Genomic DNA, 19,747 nt, shown 5'->3' on the forward strand with positions numbered 1-19,747 from the left:
TCCCTAGCTTTCTTTTGCTTTCTTCACCACATGCCACTTGCACCAACGATGGGTGGTGTTTGGCAATTCATCGATTATAGCCAACTCCATAGCCCGTGCCTGATCTGCAACATACATTTTACAAGTGTTATTGCCCTTTGGTAAGCACTTTGTGTAGGAGAAACAAATAATGATTTTGTTGTTGTGTTTAATAGTACAAACCTGTCAACATTGTAACCGGGTGTTTCCCACCAACCATTCTCACGAACTCCCTGAATACCCGTTTAAAACTTTCAACTGTTTCATCCCTCATTAGAACACCACCAAAGATAATACTTTGAAAATGGTTGTTCACACCAACAAACAAACCGAATGGCATGTCATAGAGATTAGTTCGGTAAGTGGTGTCAAATGTAATTGCATCACCAAAAAATCTGTACTGGTCTACCCCCCTCCCTGTCACCCGCATCAATGTCTTCACCCTCGATTCATCATCAGCCTGTACGTTGTACGTGAAATCTGGATCTGCGGCTTTAAGGTCTTGTAGCAAAGTAACCATTTTCGTCGCGTCATGGTCAGATTGGTCTCTGCTCATTTTCCCACACAGGGTACGCAACGACCTTTTGGTGAAAGGTACATTTTCCAAAGTACCAAAGAAACTGCCAACAATACTGTATACCTTGCTAAGGCTTACATTATTCTCACGGAGTTGCTTCACCAAGTCTTTTGTGTGTATATCAATGTACCTATGCGACTTCCAATGTAGTTTCTGCCCACAATTAGTCGACAACGGGTGGTTATGCTCAATCACTAGTAGAAAACGGAGCTTTAAAACCGGTTCATAAGGGTCTTTAGTGCCGGTTCCATAACCGGCACTAAAGGGTGGGCACTAAAGGCCCCCCTTTAGTACCGGTTCGGCACGAACCGGCGCTAAAGTGCCACCATGTGGCGTGAGCTCGCGCCCTGGTATGGGGGACCTTTAGTACCGGTTGGTGTTACCAACCGGTACTAAAGGTTTTCTTTTGAAAAAAATTTGAATTTTTTTTTGAAATTTTTGGAAAAAATTTGATTTTTTTTTTCGATTTTTAATTTTTCTGAATTATTAGATGATTTAGTCTCTAATCACCTCTCTTAACTGCACATGTGTGGATCACTCATTCCAAATCGCCTAACTTCCCGGCCGGTCACCCATCCTCTCACTCCCCCAGCCTGAGCACGCTTAACTTCGGAGTTCTATTACCCCTACATTCCAAGTCTGCACTTGTTGTTTTCCTGACAAATGTAAGCTGTCAATCCTATTAACACTCAGCAGTTTAGCTTGAGCATTAGGTCACACGTTTCACCGTTTGAGTTTGAAACTATTATTCTAAAAAATAGTAATTATTTAGTAACACTAATATTTCTTGAATAAGTTTGACCATAGTTTGACCACAGTTTGACCATAGTTTGACCAGATTTGACCAAAATTCAAAAAATTGAAATAATTATTTATTAACACTAATATTCTTGAATAATTATGTAGTAACATTAATACTTCTTGAATAAGTAGTTTGACCAGATTTAACCAATTTTTTTTAAAAAAACTGAAATTTGACCATATCTTTTTTTCCTTTTGGAATTTGAGGATTCTAAAAAATTGCAAACAGGCCGTAGGCAGTCTCCATCGGATGCGGATTTTCGTGCTGAATTTTTTGATATATTATACGTTTTTTCCGACATCGTATGCAAAAGTTATAGCCGTTTTACATTTTCCCTACACTTTTTGCAAAACATGTCCAAATTTAAGTTTTCAAATTTTTCTAACTAGTAGATGTAGTAATATAACTACCTCTCGAAGGATTTTATTTTTTGAAGTTTTTATCATTTTCTTTTGATATTTTCAAAACTGAAATGGCGATACACCGGGGGGGGGTGGGGGTAGAGTTTGAAAATTGCCCTATAGTGACGGTTTGTGTCTCCAACCGGGACTATAGGTTAAGACTCTTTAGTGCCGGTTGGTGACACAAACCGGTACTATAGGTTAGACCTTTAGTACCGGTTTGTGTCACAAACCGTCACTAAAGGGGCTCGTGGGGCCCTGGCCTGACGCCAGCCTGCCACCACCCCTTTAGTACCGGTTCGTGGCACGAACCGGTACTAAAGGTTCATTACGAACCGGCACTAATGCATAGCCATTCGAACCGGCACTAATGGTCACATTACACCGGTAGAAAAAGGGCTTGTTGTCCCGGTTCGTAAGGGCCTTTAGTCCCGGTTCCTGAACCGGGACTAAAGTGTCGATACTAATGCCCTGCCCCTTTAGTCCCGGTTCAATCCAGAACCGGGACTGATGGGCCTCCACGTGGCCTGTGCGCGGAGCCCAGGCAGGAGACCCTTTGGTCCCGGTTGGTGGCACCAACCAGGACCAATAGGCATCCACGCGTCAACATTTCTGTGGCTGGGGGTTTTTTTTTGAAAGGGGGGGGGGGTTGGGGGTTTTGGGGGGTTAATTTAGGTGTTCCATATATTGTGTTAGCTAGTTATAATTAATAGAGAGAAGTGTCCTCTCTTATGTCCGTGCTTGGTCGACGCTACGTACTATACATACGTATAGAGAGGACTAGACACGCTAGTTAGCTAGTAAGCAAACGAAGGAAATAGAAGATCGTCATGAACATATATGCATACAGAGAGAAGTGATATTGACCACCTCTCCTTCTCCGAGAGATTGGTCGAACAACAAGTTCTCGTATATCTATCCGACACTACCGGCTACATATATACAATAATTATCTCTTACAAATATAATCATACGGACTCATGGTCCACATAGTATTCTCCGTCTTCAGCGATCACGTGGTCAAGAAAGAATGCCGCCAATTCCTCTTGAATTGCTCGCATGCGAGCTGGTGCTAGGAGTTCATCCCGCTTTCGAAACATCTAATTTGAAGAAGGGGGTCAATACATATATATATGAATGAATGAAACTCAATACAAATGATGGTAATAAAATAAAATTGTGAATGTTGTTATTTACGTACTTCATATTGTTCGTCAGAGTACCCGCCCCGCTCACAGGTCGTGTGGCGGATGGACTCGCAGACGTAGTATCCACATAAATCATTCCCTTGTTTCTGCCACAACCACTTTACAAGAAATGTCAATCAAACTGATAAGCAAGAATGGTAAATGGTATTGATGAAACTAGCGCTTGAATCACTAGGAGATGCGCGGAACATGCTACTATAGTACTTACTTTCGGGTGTCTAAATTCCAGCTCCTTCGGCAGTCCCAGAACTTTTCTGGTGAATTTTCTCCAAACCCTGCCGGACAAAGAAAACAATTACTTGATATCAGGAAATGAACAAAGTTGTTGATATGGTGGATAATGATCGATTTAACTTACTTCTTGAGGATTTCAGTCATGTCCGCATACTCCTGGGGATCTTTTCGTTTAGAGTCCAAGACGGTTACTACTCCCTGCTCAAGCCTAATCTCTAGGAGAATATAGTGGAAACTGCACACTCATGCATAACTCATCAATTACATTACTATAACCTGGACTAATATATAAGGAAAACCGAATATGCACAAGACAGTAACACTCACTTGAAGTTGTAAGGAAAGAGTATTATATCTTTGTTTTCATTTTTTTTGAATGATTGTAGCAAGTTGGCCTCGGTATCTCTGGGACGATGTTGAACCTCAGTTGCATCTATGAGATATGTGTTAACGAACCCAATATCACCGATTTGTCTTTTCTTCAATTCGGCGATCTTCATTCTGCATAATATAGTGAGGATAATTATAAATACATGCAATGAAAGAGATGAGCTATATAGAGAGACTTAATGACAGAAGTAGTAGTACTTACAGACAGTAGCAGGTGATCGTTGTTTTATCGAGGGCCAATTGATTGAAAAACTGATAGAACTCCTCAAATGGAATAGGCAACAGTTCAATTCCAACGAGGTCATGCTCCGGTTTAACTCTCGCATACAAAGTACTCCTCCCCCCAGACTCTCTGCAGATTTTCAAGTACCAATCATGTAATCTTCGCATCATCGTTGTTAAAGATTTTTCATCTTTGACGAGAGGCTTCCCGTACTCGTATCTGTGTAGCTGCACCTCCATGGGATCATAATGTACATCGTCGGGCAGGTAATCGTCAACATTGCCATAACCGGGCACCATCCTTGGATCGACGATGTCGCTAGGCACCTTGAGGGGGGGGGCACGATTGCTTTGCTTGTTCGCCGAGCTGGGCAATTTGTTTCCCAGCTGCTCGTCGTTCTTTCAGCCTTTGATCACTGACTGTACTTCCCGACCGCTCCGCTTCGGCCCATGTCTTTGCAATAATGCGCTCATAGTTGCCTTTTGGCGGAGACTTGGGTGGTTTTGCCAGGGCAGCCAGAGTGCGCTTCACTTTCACCGGATCTACCTTCTCCTCCGGAGGTGGATGTCTCTTTGCTCTCAACCCTTGAAACCAGTCATCCACTTCGGTTCGCGCAATCTCGGCGTTCTCCTCCGGGGTCCTCTCATGTGGTAACTTCTCTGGAGTCTTCAGAGAAGGACCGAATCTGTATGTCCTCCCGCCTCTGGTTGTACTGCTAGACGCCGACCGAGCAGACGGAGCGGTTATCTTCTTTACTTGCTTACGAGGCGGAGGAGAAGGACTACGACACGCCGGAGCAGCTAGAGCGGCGGCAGGTCTCTTCCGCCCTTGCTGACGAGGCAGAGAAGGAGGAGGCTGGCTGCTCGGGCGCGTCGGCGCAGGCGGAGAAGGAGGCGGAGTGCCGCCACGCGCCGGAGAAGGAGCCGGCCGAGGGCCCTGATCGTCACTCGCCGGAGGAGGAGGCGGTGGAGGAGGCGGAGTGCCCTGACTCGCCGGAGGCGGAGGCGTCCAGTTCGGAAGGTTGATGAGCTCCTTCCGCCATAGGCATGGAGTCTTCAAAGCAGACCCCAGCCGAGTCTCCCCTTCACCGGTAGGGTGGTCAAGCTGGAGGTCCTAAAATCCCTCCGTTATTTCATCCACCATCACCCTAGCATATCCTTCTGGAATCGGCCGGCAGTGAAAAGTTGCGCCGGGTTCAGTAGGATAAACAAAACAGCCGCCTTGACCTTCAAATTCATCCATTGCGTCATAAGGTGGCAATTTTGAGACTCCGTGATAGCATCCACGGGATAGCTGGCATGAGCCATCAAGGCATGCTCCGGCTGAAGCAGCTCGATGGAAGCCACGCTGCTTCTGCGCTGAGATGGCGGGGTAGCTTCGGGGGAGGCTTCGGCAGTACGTTTGCTGCGATTTGCTTCTCGTTCCTCTATCGCGTCTACCCTTGCTTGCAGCGCCTGCATTTGGGTCTGCTGCACTTTTTTCGTCCTCTCATGGGATTTGTAACCGCCTGCGTCCAGAAACCCAACCTTCCACGAAATGGAGCCTGGCGTGCCTCGTGTCCGTCCAGGGTGCTCAGGATTCCCGAGGGCCATTGTGAGCTCGTCGTTCTCTCTGTCTGGAAAGAACTTCCCTTGCTGCGCTGCTTCGATATACTGCTTAAGCTTCCTGACTGGTATGTCCATTTGATCGTTCGTCCAAATGCACTTCCCTGTTACAGGGTCCAAGGTTCCGCCAGCCCCGAAGAACCAAGTCCGGCAACGGTCTGGCCAGCTAATTGTCTCTGGTTCGATCCCTTTATCAACCAGATCATTCTCAGTCTTGGCCCACTTAGGCCGGGCTACGAGGTAGCCACCTGACCCCGTGCGATCGTGAAGCATCTTCTTCGCAGCATTTTGCTTGTTTGTCGCCGACATCTTCTTACTCTTTTCCGATGTCTTGTGGGCCACAAATGCGGGCCAGTGATCTCTGATCTTCTTATATCTGCCCTTGAATTTTGGTGTCTCATTATTTTCGACAAACTTATTCAGCTCTTTCTTCCACCTCCTGAATAGTTCTGCCATCCTCTTAAGAGCAAAAGACTTGATTAATTGCTCTTTAACTGGGTTCTCTGGATTATCCTCTGGCGGTAGGGTGAAATTTGACTTCAGCTCAGTCCAAAGATCATTTTTCTGCATATCATTGACATAAGACACCTCAGGGTCTTCTGTAGCCGGCTTAAACCATTGCTGGATGCTTATCGGGATCTTGTCCCTAACCAGAACCCCGCACTGAGCAACAAATGCGCTCTTTGTCCGGAGGGGTTCAATCGGTTGGCCGTCGGGCGCGATTGCTATGATCTCAAACTTTTCATCCGAGCTCAACTTTTTCTTCGGGCCTCGTCTCTTTACCGAAGTTGTGCTCGATCCAGAGGGCTAGAAAAAACAACAAAGACTTAATTAATATGTGTACATACCAAAACAATGAATGCATCAATCAGCTAGTCAGCACAGGCTTAACTAATATACATACCTGGCCGGACTCGGTTCGGTCACCGGAGCCGTCATCACGGTCTCCTTCTTGCACCGGCATTGGGTCACCGGAGCCGTCCTCATGTTCTTCTTCTTGCACCGGCATTAGGTCACCGAAGCCAGCTTGTTCACCCTCTCCTTCCAGACCATCGGTGTCGTTGAGAAACAACGAGACGGCATCACTTCCTTCTGCGATTATGTCCCTCAACAACGCTTCTTTTTCTTCGTCTAGGGCGGTGTCCATAGTTTCTACAAATATTTACAACATGGCAATTATTATTCAAACATGACAGATGGATATATTAGTGCCAAACATAGAACTAGCTACCTAATCATAGTAAGGAATCATATATATTAATTAGTGGCCTCGACCCCCCCACGTGTTGAAGCTATCGGGAGGGGGTATATATCGACAACGACGACACTACATCTATATGTCCCTCGACGACCCTCGTTCCCGATAAAAAAAGAGGAAGAAGAAGAAAAAAAAGAGGAGAAGAAAGAATAGAGGAGAAGAACTCCTCTATTCTTTCTTCTCCTCTTTTTTTCTTCTTCCTCTTCTTTTTTTATCCTGTTCTTCCTCTCATGTTCGAGAGGATCGTCGAGGGGTCGGAAGGTTGCCTAGTGTCAAAGGATTCAACAAAACCATGTCTTCATCATTAGGCGAAAGTAACATGTGCATGATGGTACGAAGCTCTCCAAAGTTATTTTGGAACGGAGTCCCAGATAAGATAATTCGCTTTTTGGTACAAAGTTCAGCAACACCTTCCAAGTATCGTTATTTGGAAGGCCTTTGCTGAAATTCATACAAAAAGGCAAATTATCCTATCCGGGACACCATTCCAAAATAACTTTGGAGGACTTCATCATGCACTGGTTACTTCCGGCTAATGATGAAGCCATGGATTTCTTCAATACTTTGACACTAGGAAACCTCTCTTGACCCCTCGGCGATCCTCGACCCCTCGAACCCTCGACGACCCTGAAACCCTCAACCCCTAGACGACCCTGGAACCCTCGACCCTCGATCCCTAGACCCTATAGAACCCTCGAACCCTCGACCCTGAAACCCTCGACCCTTGACCCCTTAACGACCCTCAACCCTCTACCCTAGTTCCCGACCCTCGACCCCTCGGCGATCCTCGACACCCTCGTTCCCGATAAAAATTAAGAAGAAGAAGAAGACAAAAGAGGAGAAGAAGAAAGGAATAGCTAGAGGAGAAGATCGAAGAAAAAAAGAAGAAAAAAAGAGGAGAAGAAGAAAGGAATATCTATTTTCTCTTCCTCTCCACTATTCCTTTCTTCTTCTCCTCTTCTTTTTATTCTTTTTTTTCTTCTTATTTATTTCTCCTCTTCTTTTCCTCTCCTCTTCTTCTTTCTTTCCTCTTCTTATTTTCTTCTTTCCTATCCTTCTTTTTCTAAAATTGTAACTTTTGCATATATAAAACTTTTCTAAAATTGTAACTTTCTATATAAAACTTTCCTATCGGGAGGGGATTATATCGACCCCCTCCTCGTGTTGAAGAAAACGAAGAAGAAATAAAAAGAGGAGAAGAAGAAAGGAATAGAGGAGAAGATCGAAGAAAAAAAAGAAGAAAAAAAGAGGAGAAGAAGAAAGGAATAGAGGAGAAGAAGAAAAAATAGAAAAAAATTTCTTTTTCTATTTTTTCTTCTTCTCCTCTATTCCTTTCTTCTTCTCCTCTTGCTTTTCTTCCTCTCCTTTTCTTCTCCTTTTTCCTCTTCTTATTTTCCTTTTTCCTCTCCTAAATATATAAAACTTTTCTAAAAATGAAAGTAACCTAAAATGTACTAAATCAGAGAACATATATAGATAATCCTTTTCTAAATATTTAAACCTAACTTTTGCATATATGAACATATATACACAGAGAACATAAAAACATATATACATTTTTATAAAAAAGAAAAATACAAAATACAAACATATATATGAAAAAAAATCTGAAAAGAAGGAATATACACAATACATATACTGACATATATACATAATATACACAAAGAGGCAATATACACAAGCATATATAATATATAAAAAAACAGGGGAGGGGCGCCAGCCGGACCAACGGGCAGGGCGACGACAACGGGCGGGCCGGGGCGACGGCGACGGGCGGGGCGGGGCGACGGCGACGGGCGGGGCGGGGCGACGACGACGGGCGGGGCAGGGGCGACGGCGACGGGCGGGGCAGGGCAGGGCGACGGTGACGGGTGGGCCGGGGCGCGCGACGCGCGTCGGGGCAGGGCGGCGATCGGCGACGGCGTCGGGCGAGGGCACGGGCGACGGCGAGCGGGCGGCGACGGCGACCTCGGGCGGCTAGGGGAGGCGACAACGACGTCGGGGCAGCCGGCGTCGAGGAGCAGCGCAGCAGCCTGGCGGCGTTTGGAGAGAAGAATGGCGGGTGGGGGAAATTTCCTAAGTGTTTGGTTATATAGGAAAGGTATTGGTCCCGGTTTGTGGCTCAACCCGGGACCAATGCCCCCCCTTTAGTCTTGGTTGGTGCCACCAACCGGGACCAAAGGCCTCTTTTCAGCAGCCCAAAGGGCGGGAAGCGGCGGCCTTTGGTCCCGGTTGGTGAGGTGAACCGGGACCAATGCCCCCCTTTGGTCCCGGTTCTTCCCACCAACCGGGACCAATGGCCTTGTGTTGCCCCGCGCCCAAAAGTTTAGTCCCACCTCGCTAGTTGACAGGGCTCAGGAGTGGTTTATAAGCGCTACTGCGCCCACCCTCCCGAGCTCCTCTCAACTTCAGGCTTTCAGGCCTAATCTGTCACTGCAATGCCTGTGGGCCTACTGGACCTGCCGCGGGCCTGAATCCTGGCCCATGGTAGGGTTTCTAGTCGTATTCAGGCCGTGGTGGCCCAGTAGGTGGCATTTTTTTGTTTTTTTCGTTGCTTTATTTATTTTCTTTTGTTTTTTGCTTTATTTTTTAATTCTTTATGCTTTTAGTTTTATAAAAATTATAAACTTTTTGTTAATGCCATTAGTTTTCAAATTTGAAAATAATTTTTTAGTTTTTTTGTTTTCTTTGTTGCTTTATTTATTTTATTTTGTGATTAACTTTACTATAAAAATAGTTTTTTCCCGTTTTTTTGATTTGTTTTTTGCATTATTTATTTTCTTTTGTTTTTTGCTTTAATTTTTAATTCTGTTTGCTTTTAGGTTAGCAAAATTATAAACTTTCTGTTAGTGCCATTAGTTTTAGAAAAATTATAAACTTTCTGTTAGTGCCATTAGTTTTCAAATTTGAAAACACTTTTTTAGTTTTTTTGTTTTCTTTGTTGCTTTATTTATTTTATTTTGTGATTAACTTTACTATAAAAATAGTTTTTTTCCTGTTTTTTGATTTGTTTTTTGCATTATTTATTTTCTTTTGTTTTTTGCTTTAATTTTTAATTCTGTTTGCTTTTAGGTTAGCAAAATTATAAACTTTCTGTTAGTGCCATTAGTTTTAGAAAAATTATAAACTTTCTGTTAGTGCCATTAGTTTTCACATTTGAAAACACTTTTTTAGTTTTTTTGTTTTCTTTGTTACTTTATTTATTTTATTTTGTGATTAACTTTACTATAAAAATAGTTTTTTTCCTGTTTTTTTGATTTGTTTTTTGCATTATTTATTTTCTTTTGTTTTTTGCTTTAATTTTTAATTCTGTTTGCTTTTAGGTTAGCAAAATTATAAACTTTCTGTTAGTGCCATTAGTTTTAGAAAAATTATAAACTTTCTGTTAGTGCCATTAGTTTTCAAATTTGGAAACACTTCTTTAGTTTTTTAGTTTTCTTTGTTGCTTTATTTATTTTATTTTGTGGTTAACTTTACTATAAAAATAGTTTTTTTCCTATTTTTTTGATTTGTTTTTTGCATTATTTATTTTCTTTTGTTTTTTTCTTTAATTTTTAATTCTGTTTGCTTTTAGGTTAGCAAAATTATAAACTTTCTGTTAGTGCCATTAGTTTTAGAAAAATTATAAACTTTCTGTTAGTGCCATTAGTTTTCAAATTTGAATAGTTAAAATTTGAATTCTTTGAAAATTGTTTGAATCACAAGTTTGTGATTAACTTACTAAAAAAATGAGAATAGATGCGCTTATAGAGAAAATTCAACCTAAATTCCTAGTAAATTTCTATGAATTTCAGAGAAATTCACTATGATTTTAGGTTAAACTTTTCTCTATTAGGGCATCTATTTTCACTTTGAGAGGAGCTCAACAAGGCAGAGAGGGAAGGGCTTATAAACCGGTGTGAGCCCCTTCGGTTGGCGAGGTGGGACTAAACTCGGCCCGCAACGAGGACCAACCCTTTAGTCCCGGTTTGAAAGTTGGCATGGGCCAGGGACTAATGGTCATGGTATTACGAGGGCCGAACCATAAGACATGAAAGCATTTCAAATGAACTCTGAAAAAGTTGAAAGTTGGGATGGTATCATAATTTCACCCACATAGCATGTGCATGTACAAAACAGACAATGGTAGCATGTTCGTGTGTTACAAAGTTGCGGGAGAAAGTCTTAACTTTTTCTTCACTTGTGTCATTTGCTTATTGCGCCGTAACCATGGATAATCTTCATTGTTTATCAGGATGCTTGGGTCAGCCTTGACATTGAAGGGAGGAATTTCATGAAACTTTTCATAATCTTCAGACATGTGTGTCTTGCCGTCCACTCCCAGGATGTCCCTTTTTTCTGAAAGAACTATGTGGCGCTTTGACTCATCGTATGATGTATTCGCTTCCTTATCTTTTCTTTTTCTCGGTTTGATAGACATGTCCTTCACATAGATAACCTGTGCCACATCATTGGCTAGGACGAACGGTTCGTCAGTGTACCCAAGATTTTTCAGATCCACTGTTGTCATTCCGTACTGTGGGTCTACCTGTACCCCGCCGCCTAACAGATTGACCCATTTGCACTTAAATAAAGGGACCTTAAAATCAGGTCCGTAGTCAAGTTCCCATATGTCCACTATGTAACCATAATATGTATCCTTTCCGCTCTCGGTTGCTGCATCAAAGCGGACACCGCTGTTTTGGTTGGTGCTCTTTTGATCTTGGGCAATCGTGTAAAATGTATTCCCATTTATCTCGTATCCTTTGTAAGTCAATACAGTCAAAGATGGTCCCCTGAACAACAAGTACAACTCATCACAAACAGTGTTGTCACCTCTGAGACGTGTTTCCAACCAACTGCTGGAAGTCCTGACGTGTTCACATGTAATCCAGTCGTCGCACTATTCCGGGTGTTTGGAGCGTAGACTGTTCTTGTGTTCATCGACATACGGGGTCACCAAGGTAGAGTTCTGTAGAACTGTGTAGTGTGCTTGAGACCAAGAATATCCGTCCCTGCATATTATTGAGTCTCTTCCAAGAGTGCCTTTTCCAGTCAGTCTCCCCTCATACCGCGATTTAGGGAGACCTATCTTGTTAAGGCCAGGAATGAAGTCAACACAAAACCCGATAACATCCTCTGTTTGATGGCCCATGGAGATGCTTCCTTCTGGCCTAGCGCGATTGTGGACATATTTCTTTAGGACTCCCATGAACCTCTCAAAGGGGAACATATTGTGTAGAAATACGGGCCCCAGGATGACAATCTCGTCGACTAGATGAACTAGGACGTGCGTCATGATATTGAAGAAGGATGGTGGGAACACCAGCTCGAAACTGATAAGACATTGCGCCACATCACTCCTTAGCCTTGGTACGATTTCTGGATCGATCACCTTCTGAGAGATTGCATTGAGGAATGCACATAGCTTCACAATGGCTAATCGGACGTTTTCCGATAGAAGCCCCCTCAATGCAACCGGAAGCAGTTGCATCATAATCACGTGGCAGTCATGAGACTTTAGGTTCTGAAACTTTTTCTCTGGCATATTTATTATTCCCTTTATATTCGACGAGAAGCCAGTCGTGACCTTCATACTGAGCAGGCATTCAAAGAAGATTTCTTTCTCTTCTTTCGTAAGAGCGTAGCTGGCAGGACCTTTATACTGCTTCGGAGGCATGCCTTCTTTTTCGTGCAAACGTTGCAGGTCCTCCCGTGCCTCAGGTGTATCTTTTGTCTTCCCATACACGCCCAAGAAGCCTAGCAGGTTCACGCAAAGGTTCTTCGTCACGTGCATCACGTCGATTGAGGAGCGGACCTCTAAGCCTTTCTAGTAGGGTAGGTCCCAAAATATAGATTTCTTCTTCCACATGGGTGCGTGTCCCTCAGCGTCATTCGGAACAGCTAGTCCACCGGGACCCTTTCCAAAGATTACGTAGTGTAAATCATTGACCATAGCAAGCACGTGATCACCGGTGCGCATGGCGGGCTTCTTCCGGTGATCTACCTCGCCTTTGAAATGCTTGCCTTTCTTTTGACATTGATGGTTGGTCGGAAGAAATCGACGATGGCCCAGGTACACATTCTTCCTGCATTTGTCCAGGTATATACTTTCAGTGTCATCTAAATAGTGCGTGCATGCGTGGTATCCTTTGTTTGTCTGTCCTGAAAGGTTACTGAGAGCGGGTCAATCGTTGATGGTCACGAACAGCAACGCCTTAAGGTTAAATTCCTCCTGTCTGTGCTCATCCCACGTACGTACACCGTTTTCATTCCACAGCTGTAAAAGTTCTTCAACTAATGGCCTTAGTTACACATCGATTTCGTTGCCGGGTTGCTTAGGGCCTTGGATGAGAACTGGCATCATAATGAACTTCCGCTTCATGCACATCCAAGGGGGAAGGTTATACATACATAGAGTCACGGGCCAGGTGCTGTGATTGCTGCTCTGCTCCCCGAAAGGATTAATGCCATCCGCGCTTAAAGCAAACCATACATTCCTTGGGTCCTTTGCAAACTCATCCCAGTACTTTCTCTCGATTTTTCTCCACTGCGACCCGTCAACGGGTGCTCTCAACTTCCCATCTTTCTTTCGGTTCTCACTGTGCCATCGCATCAACTTGGCATGCTCTTCGTTTTTGAACAGACGTTTCAACCGTGGTATTATAGGAGCATACCACATCACCCTCTTCCTGGGGTCTTGCCGTCAACATCACCAGGGTCATCTCGTCTGATCTTATACCGCAATGCACCGCATACCGGGCATGCGTTAAGATCCTTGTATGCACCGCGGTAGAGGATGCAGTCTTTAGGGCATGCATGTATCTTCTCCACCTCCAATCCTAGAGGGCATACAACCTTCTTTGCTGCGTATGTACTGTCGGGCAATTTGTTATCCTTTGGAAGCTTCTTCTTCAATATTTTCAGTAGCTTCTCAAATCCTTTGTCAGCCACAGCATTCTCTGCCTTCCACTGCAGCAATTCCAGTACGGTACCGAGCTTTGTGTTGCCATCTTCGCAATTGGGGTACACCCCTTTTTTGTGATCCTCTAACATGCGATCGAATTTTAGCTTCTCCTTTTGACTTTCGCATTGCGTCCTTGCATCGACAATGACCCGGCGGAGATCATCATCATCGGGCACATCGTCTGGTTCCTCTTAATCTTCAGCAGCTTCACCCGTTGCAGCATCATTGGGCACATCGTCTGGTTCCTCTTGATCTTCACCAGCTCCCCCCATTGCAGCATCACCGTATTCAGGGGGCACATAGTTGTCATCGTACTCTTCTTCTTTGCCGTCTTCCATCATAACTCCTATTTCTCCGTGCCTCGTCCAAACATTATAGTGTGGCATGAAACCCTTGTAAAGCAGGTGGGAGTGAAGGATTTTCCGGTTAGAGTAAGACCTCGTATTCCCACATTCAGTGCATGGACAACACATAAAACCATTCTGCTTGTTTGCCTCAGCCGCATCGAGAAAATCATGCACACCCTTAATGTACTCGCAGGTTTGTCTGTCACCGTACATCCATTGCCGGTTCATCTACGTGCATTATATATAATTAAGTGTCCAAATTAATAGAAGTTCATCATCACATTAAAACCAAAGTGCATACATAGTTCTCATCTAACAACATATAGCTCTCGAGAGCATCTAATTAATTAAACCATACATTGAAACTATGTAAAACATTTCAATGCGAAAACAAATGCGATCATAATCGCAACCAAGGTAACAATTGATCCAACGGCATAATGATACCAAGCCTCGGTATGAATGACATATTTTCTAATCTTTCTAATCTTCAAGCTCATTGCATCCATCTTGATCTTGTGATCATCGACGACATCCGCAACATGCAACTCCAATATCATCTTCTCCTCCTTAATTTTTTTATTTTTTCTTCAACAAATTGTTTTCTTCAACTAATTTAACCTCCCGACAATAGAGTCGGTTGGCATTTCCGATTCACATACATCCTAGATAATTAAAATCTATGTCACGTTGGTCGGCATAATTTTCATAAACAATAAATGAACCAATAGTTATAAACATAATATACATACCACATCCGGATCATAGACATGACGAGGGCCGCCGGGGGCGGATACCAAAACCATCGCACTATATAAGATGCAATAATAAATGTAAGAAAATGATATAAGTATCTATCTAAACATACAAGTAAGAATATTTTTCCTTTCAGAAAGAAGATAAGAACAAGAGGCTCACCACGGTGGTGTCGGTGATGAGATCGGCGCGGGTGATCGACGGCGGTAAAGACGGGGACGGGGCGTGACGGACCGCTAAATCTAGACAAATCTCGAGGAAAATGGAGCTTGGAGGTCGAGCTTCGAGAGGAGAAAGCTTAAGTAGTGTGGCTCGGGCATTCCATCGAACACCTCATGTGCATAGGAGGTGAGCTAGAGCACCACAAAGCCCTCTCCCCCTCGGCCAGAGAAAAACAGAGCACTGGGGTGCTCTGCTCGCGAGCGAGGGGTATATATAGGCACCTCATTGGTCCCGGTTGGTGACATGAGCCATGACTAAAGGGGAGCCTTTGGTCCCGGTTCAAGCCACCAACCGGGACCAATGGTGGTGGGCCAGGAGCGAGGCCCATTGGTCCCGGTTCATCCCACCAACCGGGACCAAAAGGTCCAAATGAATCGGGACCAATGGCCCACGTGGCCCGGCCAGCCCCCTGGGCTCACGAACCGGGACCAATGCCCACATTGGTCCCGGTTCTAGACTGAACCAGGACTAATGGGCTGACCCGGCCTGGACCAAAGCCCTGTTTTCTACTAGTGTTAGTGCCGGCTCAAATACAAACCGGGGCTAAAGGGATGAACATTTGACCCTTTTTCTACTAGTGAATGTGGTGCTCGCTGATGTACCAACCATTATCAGACGAATGCAATAGGCGAATTTTGGCTTCACATCCACACCTAGAAGATCTGATGTTCTCCTTAATTGGGGTGCCCTGCACTACGAGTAGTATGTTTAAAATCAAACCATCACAAAAAAAAATCATGAATCATCCAAGGTGTTCATTCTGAAAAAACTATTCAATTTCTAAATGGGACTCACCGCACATCCGCAAACCAACTCTTGCATGCATTTGGCTCGTTTGACATTCAGACAACTTCTGGCAAAACGTATCCCAAATCCGATTTCCCACGAGTAGAGGTTGTAAAATTCGTACGCCTCGTTCAGAGAATCAAACGACAAACCAATTTTAGGATTTATTACAACGCCTTCTTTCTTCTCGGCAAATCCTCTTATGGTCAATTCAAGTGCGCTCTTCCTTTCTGCACTCCACTCTCTGTCAACATCTCCATTTGACAGCCTAACCCTGAAATCCATGTGTAAATAGTACATATAGCTGTATCAAAGAAACTTTGGAGAGGACAACAGAACAATATCAATATGAACAACGTGAATTTTTTTGTCAGCACTACGGAATAGTTGCCCAGATTCTCCACATTTTTTGGACAATGGCCCATTACTGGATTTAAATTTGCACGGCCCATGAACGCCACATGAGGTAAATGATCCAATTTTTTTTCCTAGTAGCAAGGACCAATAAGTAACTTTGAATAATATTCGCAAGAAGACCAAGTATTGTGATTTTACATCGTTTATGATCCAGCGCATGCATAATCCCCATATTTTTTAAGTCGACTCCCTTGGATACTATGCAGTAACATTTTACCCGAATAACAAAAATTATTTCGTTAATACAAACAACTAACCATTTCAGTACAATTATCGTTTTTAATATCGAACACATAATTGTTGCGGGTAAACATGTTCATTATGTAGAGCATGCCAGAGTAAAATAAAAACAAGGAATGTCTAATTTTTTTTACCATATCGGATCATGGACCAGCCTTTTTATATTTTTTTAGACAGAGGCCCTTAATTCTATATAAACTACCCAGGCCCATGATTCGATATGAAATACCTAGGCCCATGAGCGAGACAGTTGCAAAATGACCAATTTGCGCACATGCGGGTATATTGCATAAAGACCAAGATTTGTTATTTTACAACATCAAAAACCAACGCATGCATACATGACATTTTACTTCAGTGTTCAGATTTTTTATACAAAGCATGAACATTTTACGAGCTAACCATCAATAGTTCGTTATAAAAAAACAACTACCAAGTCAGCATTTTTTTCCTTTAATCTCGAATGAAGAAAATGCTGCGTCTAAAATCGTCGTTAATAATTTTTTTCTGATTCTTACCTCCTTTTCCATGTTGATGTTGCTTCTGCTCCGCCTGCATCCTCCACACGGACTTCGCAAGCTCCAGCCTCTAAACTATCTGCATGCTCACGGGATAAGTTGTTGATGGATAGATCTATTTCATCTCCCCCCCGGTGGCTTCAAGCTGTGATCGAGCCTCATCTTCCATATCATTTGTCTCGAAGCATCCACACGATGGCAAGCCTTTGACGATCCTGATGAACATATTGATGGCACACGCATCACATCTCTTAATCTTTGCGACGCGTTCAAGCACCCAGGTATCAAGCTGCATGTCGATCTAAACATTTGAGAAGAGAAGTCACGTCAGAAGAAATCAATTCAAACCAACTACAAAACAAATCTTAAACACCTCACCTTAGCTGACCATCCATGTCGACGAACTCCATCTTCGATGACAGAAGGAAACAGATCGAGATGTATCACCTAGCCTCCACCAGACAGACACCACACAAACCACCTGCCCAACGCATCATGTGTTTCTTTTGCCTGCTAGCCGTTGTTTTGACTATAATAACACCTGAGCAATGAATGGGTCAAGCCAGGACAGCGCGTCCCAAAACATGTACCAGGCCCTTGTTGTGTGGTACATCATGGCGCATGCAAGTGGACATGTGCTGGTTTTCACATTGGATACGCCGATCGGAGGAACAATTGCCAGCGGGTGGCGGGTGGGGGGCGCATGTGTATCCATACTGGACCGTAACGCGAGTTAAACGTACCACCTCTATGCAGTATATGTCTCGCGTATTGCTGATATATCCAGGCATGGGCCCCATTGTGCAAATCACCACGCATGCAGCGCACGACATCGATTAAGTGCGCCAATGCCGGGCACTGAAAGTCCGCTCCGCGAATTGAATACATTACTTGTGAGTTGTGTGTTCCCCTGTGTGTGTTTGTATGTAGTGTAACTGTGTAAGGGCCCAATTGGTTTGTCGTTTTACCAGGAAAAAAAACTAAAACCTCCTTTGGTTCGAAGGATTTTTGTAAAAATTTCATAGGATAGGATTTTTGTAGAAAAAAAAATCCCTTTAGAGCTTTTTGGTTTGTAGGAATGAAATTCTATTTCTATGAAAGAATTCTTTCTATCCTTCACATTTTATAGGAAAATAAACATGGGGCCCACGAGGGTAGAGGGCGCGCCTGGGGGGGGGGGTAGGCGCCCCCCTACCTCGTGGCCTCCTCTTTTGTGTCTTGACGTAGGGTCCAAGTCTTCCGAGTCTTGTTCGTTGAGAAAATCACGTTTCCGAAGGTTTCATTCTGTTTGGACTCCATTTGATATTTCTTTTTTTCGAAACCCTAAAATAGGCAAAAAAACAACAATTCTGGGTTGGGCCTCCGGTTAATAGGTTAGTCTCAAAAATAATATAAAAGTGGATAATAAAGCCCAATAATGTCCAAAACAGTAGATAATATAGCATGGAGCAATCAAAAATTATAGATACGTTAGAGACGTATCAAACATCCCCAAGCTTAATTCCTGCTCGTCCTCGAGTAGGTAAATGATAAAAACAGAATTTTTGATGCGGAGTGTTACTTGGCATAATTTTAATGTAATTCTTCTTAATTGTGGTATGAATATTCAGATCTGAAAGATTCAAGACAAAAGTTCATATTGACATAAAAATAATAATACTTTAAGCATACTAACAAAGCAATTATGTCTTCTCAAAATAACATGGCCAAAGAAAGTTATTCCTACAAAATCATATCGTCTGGCTATGCTCCATCTTCACCACACAAAATATATAAATCATGCACAACCCCGATGACAAGCCATGCAATTGTTTCATACTTTTGACATTCTCAAAACTTTTTCAATTTTCACGCAATACATGAGCGTGAGCCATGGATATAGCACTACAGGTGGAATAGAATGGTGGTTGTGGAGAAGACAAAAAAGGAGAAGATAGTCTCATCATCAACTAGGTGTATCAACGGGCTATGGAGATGCCCATCAGTAGATATCAATGTTAGTGAGTAGGGATTGCCATGCAACGGATGCACTAAAGCTATAAGTATATGAAAGCTCAAAAAGAAACTAAGTGGGTGTGCATCCAACTTGCTTGCTCATGAAGACCTAGGGCATTTTAAGGAAGCCCATCATTGGAATATACAAGCCAAGTTCTATAATGAAAATTTCCCACTAGTATATGAAAGTGATAACATGAGAGACTCTCTACTATGAATATCATGGTGCTACTTTGAAGCACAAGTGTGGTAAAAGGATAGTAACATTGTCCCTTCTCTCTTTTTCTCTAATTTTTTTATTTGGGCCTTTTCCTTTTTTATGGCCTCTTTTTTTAGTCCGGAGTCACATCCCGACATGTGAGAGAATCATAGTCTCCATCATCTTTTCCTCACTGGGACAATGCTCTAATAATGATGATCATCACACTTTTATTTTTCTTACAACTCAAAAATTACAACTCGATACTTAGAACAAAATATGGCTCTATATGAATGCCTCCGGCGGTGTACCGGGATATGCAATGATTCATGAGTGACATGTATGAAAGAATTATGAACGGTGGCTTTGCCACAAATACGATGTCGACTACATGATCATGCTAAGCAATATGACAATGATGGAGTGTGTCATAATAAACGGAACGGTGAAAAGTTGCATGGCAATATATATCAGAATGGCTATGGAAATGTCATAATAGGTAGGTATGGTGGTTGTTTTGAGGAAGGTATATGGTGGGTGTATGATACCGGCGAAAGGTGCGCGGTATTAGAGAGGCTAGCAAAGGTGAAAGGGTGAGAGTAGTGC

The 19,747-nt window shown here is 43.2% G+C and overlaps 1 protein-coding gene across 1 annotated transcript; it reads right to left on the minus strand.

Moving 5' to 3' along the window:
* Positions 1-3: 3 nt before the first annotated feature.
* Positions 4-17,357, minus strand: LOC147958569 (protein FAR1-RELATED SEQUENCE 5-like). The gene is made up of 6 exons (XM_087532196.1): positions 17,326-17,357; positions 15,782-16,046; positions 15,577-15,674; positions 5,775-5,787; positions 202-781; positions 4-104 (listed from the first exon to the last, which is right to left on the minus strand). Exons 1-6 carry the CDS (start codon positions 17,355-17,357, stop codon positions 4-6), a joined length of 1,089 nt encoding a protein of 362 aa, XP_087388322.1.
* Between the last annotated feature and the right edge of the window lie 2,390 nt (positions 17,358-19,747).

The sequence above is a fragment of the Triticum urartu genome, chromosome 7A (genome assembly GCF_056163025.1).
Source record: "Triticum urartu cultivar PI428250 chromosome 7A, HENAU_Tu73, whole genome shotgun sequence".
NCBI lineage: Eukaryota > Viridiplantae > Streptophyta > Magnoliopsida > Poales > Poaceae > Triticum > Triticum urartu.

Excerpts from the sequence above, each read along its gene's own strand:
- LOC147958569 (XM_087532196.1), bottom strand. The coding sequence starts at position 17,357 with ATGGAGTTCGTCGACATGGATGGTCAGCTAAG. Across the intron at positions 16,047-17,325 it reads GACATGGATGGTCAGCTAAG|GGTTAGGCTGTCAAATGGAG; the intron begins GTGAGGTGTTTA and ends CATGGATTTCAG. Across the intron at positions 15,675-15,781 it reads AGTTGGTTTGCGGATGTGCG|GGCACCCCAATTAAGGAGAA; the intron begins GTGAGTCCCATT and ends CTCGTAGTGCAG.